Source organism: Myzus persicae, unplaced genomic scaffold, assembly GCF_001856785.1.
Source record: "Myzus persicae strain clone G006 unplaced genomic scaffold, MPER_G0061.0, whole genome shotgun sequence".
NCBI classification, from domain to species: domain Eukaryota; kingdom Metazoa; phylum Arthropoda; class Insecta; order Hemiptera; family Aphididae; genus Myzus; species Myzus persicae.
The window spans coordinates 190457-206383 of NW_019103902.1; the positions used below are offsets into that span (position 1 = coordinate 190457).

At 29.0% G+C, this 15927-nt stretch overlaps 1 protein-coding gene across 2 annotated transcripts in view; it reads left to right on the forward strand.

Moving 5' to 3' along the window:
* LOC111036117 (gamma-aminobutyric acid receptor subunit beta-like) overlaps nt 1-15927 on the forward strand; it is a 61231-nt gene that overhangs the window by 17335 nt on the left and 27969 nt on the right. Inside the window, exon 3 of one of the 2 annotated variants that reach the window (XM_022318017.1) lies at nt 4508-4575. The exons of the other annotated variant lie outside the window; for it this stretch is intronic. Within the exon in view, the coding sequence (XP_022173709.1) occupies nt 4508-4575 (68 nt within the window). The remainder of the gene's footprint in view (nt 1-4507; nt 4576-15927) is intronic. 2 annotated transcript variants of the gene reach the window in all.

Genomic DNA, 15927 nt, shown 5'->3' on the forward strand with positions numbered 1-15927 from the left:
GCACCCCGCGCGAGGGCGTATATAACCTCGCGGTGGTCCCACATCATCTTTGTGCCGCCGAAATCGATTTGACCTGTAGCGCCCGCCGACATCCCTTTCGGCCGCCACCGCCGCCGCCGCCGACGAGTATATATATATTATTGTGTACGTGTACAACTTTAGGTTTTAGCCACCCGCCGTCGCTCGTTTTTTCACTCCTACTTTTTTCCGCCCTTTTTTTTACCGCTCGCAAAGTGCTGCAGCTTAGAGGATCATAACGCTTCCAAAATATTGTATAATATATTTATAAAACTACTTGCGATTTTTTCGCCAAACATAGCAATTTACAATGATAAAAAGAAACTGATATAATGTATAAAGCCGATTAGAACGCACCAGACTACGCGATCTTAATAATAATAATAATAATAAATAATATTGATAAATATTAATCATTAAACCTACATAACCCCTGTCGAATGCGTGATTTACAGGCACCCATATTATACTAATATGGTAAATGTGATTTTGTGATCTACCCTGCATTTTTTGTGACCTTCAAACTAGAATATTATTATTTATTTTTTCCTCTAAACCTTGTACAAAAAAAAAAAAATGTTCTAATAAACATAATGATAAGTAAATCATGATCACCACTTTTTTGTTTTTATTCTAAATCTAATTTTTGGAATTATTAAGTTCACTTAAAGACAAAACTTCTGAATACTTGAGATATTTATACTATTTAAGGAGCGAGATGACACAAACATCTGTTTTTCAAAAAAAATCCCCTATTTTTACTTAAAATCATTTAGAAGATAATTATCTTGAAAATGTTTATGTATCTATATCAAAATATTATTGGAACGAATAGTTTCCGACTTATTCAACTTTATGTTCTAAGAATGAATAATTGAATAAACGTAATATTATTGGGAACTGTCTTATCGTGTTCTTATAAGATATAGTTATTAATCAGACAATTACTAAATATTGTTAAACACGAATAGATTAGTATATAATTATTACACCTTCGAATCGTTCATCTAATTTCTATCATGAAAATAGAAAAATAAATATTACATAATATTACAAAAATATTTTTTATATTATATTATTCTTAGGTCATTATGTATATTAAATAGGAAAGTAGGTAGGTAAGGTACTCATTTACATTTTGTTTAAATATATCCATTAACATTTTCAGAAAAAAATATCTTCCAAATAACTTTAGGTGTGTAATATAGGATACTTATAATTTGGAAAACAGAAATCTGTATCCTTAAATCTTATGGAAGATCTCAAATATTCGAAAGTGGAGTATTTAAAAATTCTAAAAAATCATATTTTGAATAACTGCAATATAAAAGAAATAAAGGGATGAAGATGCTGCTTGGTGAATCGCCCAATATAATATTGTAGAATATTATGAGATCTTTAGAAACACGACAACTGAGCACGATTCTAATCATACATCTACAAGTCTAACTGCTGTGGTTTTCCGGAAATCAGGGAGGCGTGCTATTCGTTTTTTTTTTAACGTTATAATCTCGTATCAGAGTTATCGACCGAATTCTACGTGGATGTGACATTTTGCGTCCACAAACGATTTTAATTGCCGTAAATTACTCGCAACGCTGCACTGATGATCAAGGGCGTTTCTGGAATGGACATTGGTGAGAGGGGCGATCGAAAAAAAACCATATACTGTATTATTACTATGCGGTTTAATGCCCGGATAAAAGTCAATTTATGATATACCTACCAACATTTTTAAACACAAATAATGAAAACTTGTTCAATTATTTTCCTCGGGATTGGTAAAACGCAGTATTGATCTGGTCACTCGGCTTCAGAAAATTAATAATTAATGAACATTGTTATTGTACAAGCACAACTGCAGTAATTTTGCACAAAATATATAATCGAAATATAAAAGCCTCATTCTTAAATCGTTTAAAACCGCACTAATAAAAAATAGCGAATTCAACTTCTGGACACTAAATCATAAAGTAACATCCGAAATCATATATTTTTATCAAATTTAAGTTTAAGAAATCCAATGTTATATAAGTATCTATTGTTTTCAAACTTTGAGTTAATTGATAGCAGATTTTAAGAGTTTAAAGCTACAATAACTAATATTATAACATATTGACACACAGTATTATAATATTATTATTATGTTGATTTGTGTTCAATATTATCGATATCGTGTGGTAGAGACTGCTTCCCTAGGTCTAGAAATTCCCAGTTTTTGGTTTGTGGAGCAAAAACTAATGTAGTAAAAATTTGATAAATGGGTACACAAATCGCATACCAACTATAATAATATTATACATTTGTTTGGGTGTTGCGAAGGTTTTAAATTTGTTAATGTGGGTGCTGAGACAATATTATACAACTGGTTTTTGGTAGATTCCTTGATTAATATCAGTATCGATGATCAACATATTTTAATATGAAAGTCATAATTATTATATAAATCAAACCCGACAACTACTACGTATTACAATTGTGATGCTTGAGTGCCTGTAATACGCAGAACTATTATAATATTTTTATCGAGTGTTTTTAATATTCATTATTATAAGACATATTGCATTATTATTATTATTATTATTATTATTATTATTATTATTATTATTATTATTACTGTTGTTATTAAAATATGATACGAAAATAATCGAAATAAGCTGCACAATAAAAGGTTTTGATATTCGCTGCTGCAGTTAGACTTGGTATACCTGTACGTCATTTTGTACTTATTGTATACTACAAAAATATTAAATAAAAACCGAAGATGGCTTCGATTATAATATATTATTATTATTTACATCACAGCAGATCGATGTTATTAAAAACGGGTCCATAACGCCATGCTTAAGCTATACTATATTATTATTATGTATTATTATAGTTCGAGCTGCGTCATTTTCGCTTTCTGTGGATACGATATAGGATATTTTATCACTATTCATATTTTAATAGTACGACGTAGTACCTATATGATATGTCTCAGATGACATTGTGGTTTTTAGTCTAAAAAACGTTGACATCTTGTGACACATTAAGTGTACAGACTCAGCTCCAGTTTTTCTGTAAACCAGAAAATTGTCTATACGAAGAAAGTGTTCATATAAAATATTATAAAAACGGATTTTTTTTTTCATACCCGTTTTTTTTACACGCGTAACATAAGTAGAATATTAAACCAGCTAGAATCATGTACACGGTTGATTTATTTTTTATAAGATATTCAACTACGTACAGAGGTATGTTATATTATTATATATGTACCTAGGTATTAAAATATTTTATGTGTGTCTCGTAAATTTCGATAAAGTAAACAGCACTTTTACAAGGAAAAAAAGTCCCAAAGAAATAGAAATCATTTAAATTTCATTCTTAAAAATACGGGAAATAAAATAATATTGAAAAATATATTCGATCCATGCGTTTATGAGAACAGATATAAAACTATTACGAATATAATTTAATATAAAACCATTTAAAGTGAATTATTGAAACCTCAAATAATCTATAAAAAAAATCAATTGAAAATTACAATGAATCTATTGAAAATAAAAATTAATTGCACTTCATGTTAAACATAACAATATAATATGTCAACAATTAAGTAACTAAAGAAAAAAAATCAACATTTTAATTAATTAACAGCATTCATTTTTAATTTGTAATTTAACGAACATATTTAAATTAACATAATACACATTAATAAATTCTTAATTTACCTTATCCAATCGTAACAACTTATTTAGTAGGTACCTATTTATGTATTGTGTACTACTTTACGAACACAAGTTGTTTTAAAGAGACAAAGATCTACTAAATCCTTAAGCAAATAATACACAAAAAAGTTGAAAAATTAAATCTAGAGAAATATAAAAAGATAAATAAGTTAGAAAAGGATATACCTGCTATAAATGAGTATGATACACTATTAAAATTTAAATTCTCCTATAAAAAAGTTAAACCTTACAAAAAGATTAAAATAAATTTCACAAAATTACAGCCATCAATATTGGACTAATATTCGTCTCGATGTTATGTAGGTACATGCTCGAAGTATATTTATTAGGAGATTATGATAATAAATTAAGGTTATGTATTCAGAGACCAGAGTTAAATCTAGAATAACTCTCCACAACTATTCTTGGGGTGGAAAATGTTCGTTGCATACTCGATAATAATATTATTTTTGGGTTTAGTGTTAACGACGGTTTCGTTTTCGCAAAATTAATTAATGGCGCGAGATTATCGAGCGAAGAAAAATCGTTTGCGTTTAAAAAACGATCATCAAGAATTTGATATTCCACACAATATCAAAGTTCAAAATGTTATCACAAAACGGCTTTGCGTATATTATTATTGGATATTGCGAATAAATGTACAGTTACAAATACATAATCAGTTTCATGCCTATATTTCTCTTTAGAAAAAAATGAAAAATAAACTATCAAAAAAATATATCTACATAAACTTGTTTTAATGTACCGAATTTCAGGTACGCCAATTGAAGTCGGTGTCACCATGTACGTGTTGAGCATCAGCTCTTTGTCAGAAGTCAAAATGGTACACACAAAATATTAACACAACACAAAACAATCATGATTTTTATTGTTTTTATTTTTTTATTTTTTATTTTTGCCTATATAACAATATATAGCGTATTACACCAAACATTTTTTTACGCGTCATTCTGTATTATTGAAAATAAGTAGTGTCTATACATATATTTCTTAAATAAGAGTTGCGTGGTGTTTTGTACTATAAATTACTTAATAATATAATAATAATATTATTATATGTTATTTTATTTCAAGAAAAAAAAGTCTTTTTTTGCGATTGCAATCTTCTTTCCGCTTTGTATTACCTACGTATTATTTTCCGCTAGAAAGAACGCTATAGAAGCACGCTGTAGAATCGTCGAGCATTTGATTTAGGCGTATATTAAGACGTAAAACCAATTCATATTGATTTAGTGCAAAATCAAACACCGGTTCAAACATAATATCATACACACCTCAACACATGTACATACATTTTAAACAAAACATATGGACGATACAAATCAAAAGTACATAAAATATATACGTTACTATATCGGCTGTGGAACCCATTGTAAAATTTGCTTTTTTAAATATATTTTAATCATTATTTTTATCACAACTATTGTGCTAATAGATAAGTAACATTTTCTCATAGATAACACAAGTTGTTAAGCTTCAGATGACATATTATAGGTATATTATAGTTCTGACATGTCATGAGATCATGAGTTGAATATTTTAATTTTTAAAGGAGGAAAATTATATGATGAATCGTTTTGAAATAATACAGCCGTACCTAAATAATATTATGTAGATACTGGTGACATTAGTTGTAGGTAAAGTTGTGCATTATCTAGATAAAAATATTTTTATTTTTATTTTTATCTTGTCTAGGTAAAAAAAAATTTAAAGTATCTTTTTACCAATATACGTATTTAAATAAAATGTTTATCTGAGCTTAATTAGCTATATAATTTGCTATGACAAAATATCAATTTTAATTTTACACAACATTTTTTTTTTGTGGACGGTGGAGGTGTTAATTTTCTAAGTTATTCACGATTCGCATATTTTTTAGATTTTATAGTCTTGTTCTTTGTTCTATTCTTTCGGTGTAATTTTAAAGTTTTAGTTATACCGATCTATTTTTATCTTTAATAAACTTATTTTCATTCATTTTGAATTAAATTTATTATTGTTTGATCAATCGTGGTTTATCGATATTTAATTATTAATAAATTATTGATTAAATATTTTAAACATTTTAAACTATAAAATTGCATAGGTATTATATGGATAATTTTTTTGGAAGTTGTACACCACATATTAATTTATAAGTTGCATTTCTCTAAGAAAAATCATCAATACATCGATATGACTCGAAGGCTGCCGACAACCTCGTTTATAACAAAAATATTACTATTCATTTATTTATTGTAGGTTATAATATATAATATTACTGTTCATTATACATTTTTACATGTATGTATATTGCCCACCTACTTGTATAACTGACTCGTTTAACAAATTATTTTTTTTTTTCATTTCACTACTAACTTCAAATAAAATATTTCGGCATGAAGTAATTATTATTTTTGTTTTTTAAAGATATAAATAATCATAAAAATACATTTTCCTTCATAATACATACAAATACACACGCGTGCACGCATATAATATTACACACACATATTATATTATTATTATATCTATCACGAATAAACACATTTAATATGATAAAGAAAAAGAAAAGCTACACGTAAAACGGTGTCACGTGATCGCGTGCAAATACATTTTCCTGGCGGGGTGGCCGAGTGGATATTTCAAGCGCACAAATAAAAACGCTAAGGTATTTAATTCTGCCTTCACCCTACACCTATGTATATATATATATATATTTATATAATATATTATATACACAAGTACATAATAATATATAATATGTATATACCTCATATATATATACACACTGGTGTCTGGCACACGCTATATACCTCGACGCCCCCGAAAACATTACAGGTGTCAGGTCAACGACTATGAACGCGAAAAAAAACTTTCGCAACAATCACTCCATATTATTTACATGCAATTTGTGCGTTTATCATAAAAGCGATCGCAAACTTTGAATTTTTTTTTTATCGTTATTATACTGTTCTGGTGTGATATACAGAATTATTATTATCACTTTCGACTGCGATCATTCAAGTTCACATATTATTATTACTACTATATACATTATATCATATATATTATACCTACCCGCTTATGCATTATATACCCACCACTATTATTATTATTATTATTATTATTATTATTATTACGACATACTATACCTATATAGGCAGTAATATCATGTACAGTATATAATATTATCGCAATAAAAAAACATACACACACGCCACGGTACGATAAAAACTTGATTTTTTTTTATGCAGTAGGTAATTTACCTTCCGAGAACAATATTTATTGTTATTATTTCCCGTACGTGCGGGTACATATTATACATATTTTATAATAGCGATCGCGATCGTCTCTATTTGACGGTCTCCGTTTTCGAATTCGTAATAATATAGGTGTACTTACTATATGGGGAATGTTTTTATACTGCGTGTATGATGTTTTTGATCATTTTTTATGTATTGATACGGAGTAAAGGTATGCAAAGAAGAAACAAATATATTATAACGTTATGAACAATCAAACTGATATTTTACTAGTGGTTATCAAATGTTTTTTTACATTTATTATTTCTTTAGATATATTTTTTTTAGAAATCCACATCCAATATAGGAACTTTATACATATAGTAATAATATACTATAACCGTTCAAAGTATACATGATCGTAAATTTGTAAATTATTATCACAAATCACGCATCAACCACGTTGAACCACAATAGTATAACTTTATGTGTGTTAAATAATATTATAATCTGAAATCTGCACCATCAATGAATCATCTTTGACATGACAGTATAGGTTTATTTTTTTAATTTTTTTTAATACAATAATTGTAATTCAATTATTGAATTTTAAATCTATTAAATAACTTACTAGTTGCCATTGTAAATTTAAAATAAAGTTAAGTAAACTCTTCCGAAATACCTGGAATAAATCGAATAATATAATAATATCTAATATAATTGTTTAGGAAAACGACAGTACCTCTCGTGTTAATAAATGACTCACATTGCAATCAGTAATAATAGAATTAATACCTTTAATGATTCCGAAATATTTTCATCTACAGTCGAGTAACATACAAATATTTAGCAAAGAAATGTATTATTCAAATGGTAGAAACGCTTTGTTGTTAGCGTAGTAGGGTTGTTGAGCACGCAATATATTGCATAGTTGTTTCGCGAAACGTTATAATCATTGTTTTATTTTATTTTTTTATTGTTACTTATCTTTTCACTTGTCCTCTCTGGAACAAAACAAGATAAGTATATGATGATAGCATACATACACAATAACTGAAATAGTGAAGGTTGCATCAAACAATAAAACGCATATCACATATTATAATAAACATAGGTGATCGTAGCAATAGTTGGCTTTTGTATATTATATATTGTAATAGTACATAGTGAGTTTAGGCGTATGCATAATATTATACAGAGTAATTCAACATGCACGCTTTGTCTTGTTAAATAATTCAGTTGTTTAAGACCTATACATTTTTAGAATTTTTAAATCGACTTAAAGGTCACATTTTCAAATTATTGAGATTTCTATAGTACTTAAAAAAATGTCCTGTAGACACAACTTTCTGTTTACCAAAAGATATCCCTTTTTTTACTGTAAATTATTCAGGAGATAATTTTTCTGATCATATTAACGTATCGAAATCAAAATTTGAACGAGTCGTTTTTAAGTTATATTTAACTTTGAGTAGGTATCAAGAGTATTTAATAGTTATAAATTCATGATGATTGGTTTGTAGGATATAATTACATGATGATTTCAAAATTTTAGTAATTCATATTAACAATGAACAATTGTAGTTAATGTAAACGGCTTAAGCATAATAAATACTACATACTATATTACATTTATTTATTATTTTTGTAAAACCATTTTTAACCACTAATAGTAAGTAGTAACAACTATCAACGTAGTATTCACATTATATTTACTGAGAAGTTACTAGTTTGGATTTTTACATGAGTTACATGACTACATACAAATTTCAAAAAACTATCCACTAAATAATTTACAGCTTTACAGCTTAAAAGGGGTGAGTAACTCTCATCTGAAAAGCAGGAGTTTTTATCATCGCTGAACATTCTTTAAGTAGTATAAATCATTTTAATAATTTAAAAATATGGTCTGTAAGTAAATTATTGAACAAAAATCAGAAATGCAATGAATTAATTATAAAACAAAACAACGTAGGTATAGCGTGCTTGATGAATCACTCTGTGTACCTATCACATATATGTTATCATGTTATAGACTGACAAGTTTTACGCTTTTGTGTATAAGAATACATTATAGGTCATCTGAATGCCGATTGTGTGATCATCATTTAATGTATAAAATATATAATATGTACTATGTAGTCATGTAGATAATAATATATTTTATAATATATATACTAGGTAGATATAGTATTATAGCTGTCTTAGAACTATTCAACTAAAATACATTAATACGTTGAAAAACAGATAATATTCACGACTTTATAAGGACATTACAGTGACCAATGGAACAGGAATCATTGTTTAAGTACATACTGCGGTTGTACACTTTTTAATAAACTAGTGCGTACTCCATAGGAACACGCAAGCCCTGGTTAAACCCAGACTGTCCTTTTTTTTTAGCATTATATCCCCTTGTCCTGACTAACTTCATACAGGATACTTGTTGTCCTATTTTTAGTAGTTATTCCTGCTTTCATCCCATTATCTCAACCATTATTATATACCTATTGGCTATTATAGATATGTGCTTAAAAGAAAATCCTGTAAGCTAAAATAAAATTCTAAGCAATTGATTATTTTTTTCTGTTTTGCAATAAGATATTGAAACCAAAGTTAATATTTATAAATGTAACATTTTTTGTGTCACGAGCTTCGAGTGACAACAAACAGTTGTCAGCGATAAGCATAATGAGGCATGACCTATAATGCCTTTCTATATTAGGTTATTGTTCAGTGTAATTATGTTATGTTACAGTGTAATGTAAAAGGAAAACATTATTTCCAAAATAGCATTAAAAATATAAAATCACTACATACATTTTGGAAGCTTTCTTTATAGTTGGTCAAAAATCGTTTTCCATTTTTTTTTATTTAATGTAAAAATTGTAATATAACGGTGTTGTTTCACTTGTCTTTGCTACATACAAGATTATTGTATCTATTCAAATTATTAAACACATTCGTGCAAACCCCACTCATCGATTCATAGAATTTGACATTGACAGTATTAAACAACAAGAACAAGACAGATCACTGAGCTGTCGGATTCTTAGAATCGTCGTAGCCCATAGGGATTCGCTACGGACCACATTAACGAGTTAAGTAACTGTAACACAGAAGCCGAAGGATAATATTGTACAACGACAACCCACCTACTACAGGTCGGTCTTCTTTGATATCCGTTTCCTTAATCCTTGTCTATCATGTACCTAACTAGCAGAGACTTCGTAGAAATACACGAATCTTGATACGTTATATAATTAGAATTAGTTAAACATCCCAGCTTGCAGGACTTAGATTGGTTGTTGGGCCACGCTCAAATATTGCTGAAATTCAAGTATTTTTTTCAGTAGGCCCATTTTTGGGTTTAAATTACACAGGTGGTTACTCCGCATGGTAACATCGCCTCTTGTTCAATAAGTAAAGAAACACAAGTTGTAACTTAGCTACATATTATATTCTCGGGCAGAGTTGATTTTCTCTGACCACAAATGCTCATAAGTTTAAATAAATACATTATTATCTTTACACAAAAACAACACTGGCCTTTCTACAACAACCTTCCCTGAGGCTATCTAAACGTGAGACTGCAGAGTATCTTGGGAATACATTTATAAGTGAAAGATCAATACAACGTTCATTACAATAATAATTACGTTTTTATTTTTATTGCCGGTGAATTAAATAATATATAGGTACTTATAATGATAATTTCACGATGTTTTCAAAAAGTTACTACACATCGTACAAATATTAATGTAATAATAATATGTCTACGTCCTAACATTGTACTGCGAGCATGGTACAATTGGATAATATCTATTACGTCCCAAAATCAAGTCAAGTAAAGAAATTGTTTTCCTCTTTCTTAAATGCTGTCTGTGTCCTGTTCTAAAGTAGGTAAATGTTAAATTAAACTATTTAAAATATCCTAAAACTTGTGAAACCGAATTCATGGAAGAAATACCATTATATTGGTAGGTAGACCAACCATACAAATCGGATTATTATCTCCAAAGTAATCATACATTCCACACATTTTTACTGTGGAGATAAATGGCATAAAGATTTTGGAAATGATCACCCTGCGCAATATTCTGAAAAGTAAATTTTCCAGGTTGTATGGGAGTGCTCCGAATAATGCATCATCTTATATTATTTCATTTTATAATATTGTGGGTATAATGAGACATCAGTCAAAAGAATTTGAATGCGTATTAACACAAACCAGTTAAGTAAAGGATTAAATAATCAAAAAATATATTTTATTGTCAATGCCATAACCTGACTTAAGGACACAATAGGAACACTGAAAATGTGTATAAGATCGAAATGGAAAGCAATCGGATAACGTCTCATACAATTTATTGTGCTGTGAAGTAAAATAAAACAAAAAAAATCTTTACTACGCATAATGGTACGAACCGTGCGTGTTAAGACACTCAGACCCAAAATATTATTTTCTAAAGGGTGTACATGACGGATTTTGAGTTCAATCGCGTTTTCTATCTCGGCAACGCAACCGAATATACAGATCCGATTTCGATACAATTTTTTTTTGCACCCCCTCGAGAACCGGCGGAATCGAATACCAACGTGACCCGTATATATAATAGTATATTAGTACAACGACACGAGTGGTTTTTTTTATTATTATTACTATTTGTCGTGTACACAAATGCGCACAGAGATCCGAAATACGCGTTCGATCGACGACCCTCGCGGGAAACACGCGCGTGACGTCTACAATGCACGACGATGTAAAAATAAAAACAACCGACAATTTTTTTTTACAGACGAGACGAGTTGAATAATTGATCACCCTAATATTAAAAGCTATACGCCACAACCAGGGCTAATGAAATGTATCGATTTTAATTTCAATTTCGCTCATCGATATTATAGTCACTCTGATTTAAATTTAAAATAAAATACTTCGGTTTTATAATTTTACGAATTTTACACCTCTGCGCAATTCTGAATTAATAATTTCCAGATTTTTAGTTCAATTTTTAACATAGTGCTTAATTTTTTTTCAATTTAAAATATCACTTGATTGCTTTTTTAAGGTTTTAATTTTTATTTCTACCTTCAAGCAATACGCGAAGGATCGTCTTGTGTGCGTCCCATAGTGTAGTAACGACCAATTATGAAACGAACCTTAGAAAAATAAATATAACTAATTGGTTAGTACTCATTACTTATACGAATAAACAATATTATAGACTTATTAGTTATTCTTGAATTTAATTTTGTTTTATTATTATTAATATGTGTGTATATGAATACATAATAATATATGTTTTCGATTTAAATTCTGTAAATTCCAATATTAAATTGCTTTAAATGTTGATTTATTAGGGACACACAGACCTGCAGATGATGTCAACAACTTTTAGGAGTGTAAAATTGTAAATATCATAATTGCACTCAAACTCTATAATAGGTTGGTTATAATAATAAACACTAAACAGTATACACGAATATAATATGTTGAAATAGTTGTTATAATATACGCAAACTCGACATATTCAACGACGTACATCGCTTGTGATCACAGCAATTATTATATCAATGTTGTTTTTCCTCACGTAATCACTCCATTAATCTATCCACGATTGTATAGTATTCATTTATCAACATTTCTGTTTTGTAAAAATGGTTGTATAATAAATACTAAATTTAATATTGGGTAGATAGGTACGTATCTATTTTACATTTTTGTGAAACTATTTTAACAACAATAATTCATACAGTTAAAAGTAGTCGTATCAAGTATATATACACAATTACTGTGATTACGATTTACAGTTAGGACTCAATACATTTTATGATAATACTAAATTTTCATATATATATGTATATTGGTACTATACCATAGTATAAAACTGTTATATATTTTGCAGTATCCATCGATATAGATAATAATTTTGTTTTCATTAAGCGATTTATAAGAATAATATTATCTAAGTAATTATTATTAATCATCTTTTTTAATTATTGTTTATTTAGTCACTGTAGTGACTCCATCGACTGCTCACAGTAGCAACTAATATTAATAAATGATGATACTGCATTTCTTAATAACTATTGTACACTTTAAGAGATATATTTTAATGTGTGAGTGTAATGCTAAAGTGAAAAGCAGTTTCTTCTTTATCACAAGAAAAATGTCCTAAATAATTTATTTACTCCAAAATTAATAACTGTTTGAATTTCGGGCATAATTTTTCATCTGTTTCTGAAAAAAGGTACACTTAAAATATTTAATTCATTTAGAAAAAATTAAAAACACACAAGTTCGTTTTCCTAAAAATTTGATTTTGTAGTTACTACTTTTACCGGTAGCAGGGAAGTAACATACATATTACATTTTATGAATTCGTGCGATTTTTATTTGCCCCTTTAGATTACTATAATATATAACATCCACCTCCGGCGAACGCGTACATATATATAGTAGTTGTCGGTCCCCCGAGGACATGCCAAACCGACCGTGACCGGACTCGGTGCGGAATGATAAAAAAAATGGCTTTGCGCCTCGACGCATGTTATAATATTGTTATATAGTGAACGCCCCCCTCCCCCCTCATCCATACAGCCTTTGAACCTGATGAATTCTTTTTTGTATATTTAAATGCATTTATTTAAAAAATAATAACTTATGGCAGTTATAACGAGTATATAGGTGTATAAATCGGTTTAGTTGTTTTTCACTGATTAAGTAAATTTTTGAATTGGTTAATTGTCCATTATCAAATTTATAACAATCTCATGTCGTTATGATTTAATTTGTTTCACCAAGTGCTGTTTTGGGGAACTTGAAATTTGTCTTCTTAATCTTCTTTGGAAAACGATATTGCCTGTTAATAGCTGTGTTACATTATTGTCATAGGTGGCAGTGGCAAATAGCGAAAATTATTATTTTCATCTGCGGAGTTGACTAATGGTTTAATCTAGGGAATAGGATTTTGATTATTCAAATATTTTGAATTATCAAGTTTTTAAAAATATTTTTTTGCCTAATTAATAAATCTTTAAAGCAACATTTTTCTGAAAAATGTATAGATATGGAATTTTGGAAGAGTAGTTTATGGGTTATAAGTTCTAGTATACAAGGTTATACTACGTGACAATCGTAGAATTTTTCAATTTGATAATTTAAAAGCATATTTTGCTACATCATATTGGTACTCATTCAATAACAAATTCACATTTTTATGCTATGTACACATTTTAAATACTGATATTTAAATTGTATTTTTTCACTCAATACTATATTTAAAATTTTTTTTTAATTTTTGGTTTTTTTAACACATAATAAATTATGTTTTGCACATTTTTAAATTTTTTAGTGCATAAATTTGGGCATATTTAACAATTCATTTTGCACAAAAATCCGTGCCCCAGTTATAACTTTATAAGTATTGAAAATTTAAATTAGTGTAGTGGTACTGAGTATCCCTATCTGGTACCCCGAAAAACGTTGGTCCACATTTCTACTCATCAAACGTTCAATAAGAATAACCAATATACTACTCAAAACAAAATTTATTTCGAGAAATACTCCGTACCTATAGTTTCCACTTCGGAATATAAAATAAAAATGAATGTTGGATTCAAAAGATTGAACAACATAAACCATTATAACAATGATAAATAAATGTTGTTTTGTGACAACCTTTATGTTTATAGACATTTTGGAACGGAAAATTATATAACTGTTATTTTTATTTGTTTTTAAGGGGGTTTAAAAAACTTTTGAGTGGTCTAAGGTCCCACAACCTTGCTTCTCCACCCGGTGGAGGCCGCACAATTCCCGCTAATGGCCGTCGTATAAATCATTACTACGTCCGTCAAAAGCGGAGGTTTTCTATTTATATTATGTAATATTTATAGATATGTGTGTGTGTGTGTCTGTGTGTGTGTTGATAAATCAAACGACGGCTATTAGCACCGCAGGTAGAATAATTTATTATATAATACTTGGAGGGGAAGAGGGATGACGAACAGCGCGCGTTGGCGCCTCTACGAAAATTGGGTCACGGAAAGGTGCGCACGCGACGCGGCGGTGGATTTGTGCCTTTGTGCCGGCCGTGATTATAATATTATTATGCCTAGCTCGCTGCAATAATTACGTTTTTCAATTAAGCCACGCACGCACTCGATATAGAATAATAATAATTATAATAATAAAATACATATAATATTATTAAACTTTCTATACCTACTTCAATGTAATATATAATATCCCGCATCTGTATTATATACCTAGTATCATTGTTATTATTGTATGTGAAGTTGTTCGTAGAAACGCACAAAGGTTGCACATCACACGTTATTTTACATTCTCGTCATCATTATCTATATGGACGAAGTATTATAATTTATAACATTATTTATCTGGAAATCAGCAAGCCGGTTGCTTAGGATGGCCTGGGGAGAGCCAGGGTAGGCCCGGCCAGTGATAACCCTAAGTTTACTTTTAAAATGGGCCTGCCCACCCGATTTTTAACCCAAGCTTAACTTTTAAAATACAAATTACCTATACATCGATTGTATTTACAATATGAATACATAAGCGGTTCACTAGCATGGTATTATAACGTGATGAGACACTGTAAAAACTATAACCATACATAATAAAAGGATACATAATACATAGTAGTTTAATGGTTTCCAAACTGCGGTACCTACACGTACCATCGGTGGTACGCGAAAGACCATGTGGTAGAAGTATGGATTATTAACTAATATTTTTTAGTAATTTTTACGACGGATCTAAATATTTAATATTATTTTTATGTTTTGTGTAAATTGAGGTACTAAGTTTTAACTAGTGTATAAACATTAGTATAACCTTAGTTATTATTTGTGTTCATTATTGTTGTTAAAAATAAATTGAAACTTTGAATAGTTCTATTTTTAGTCATGGGAGGTACATGACC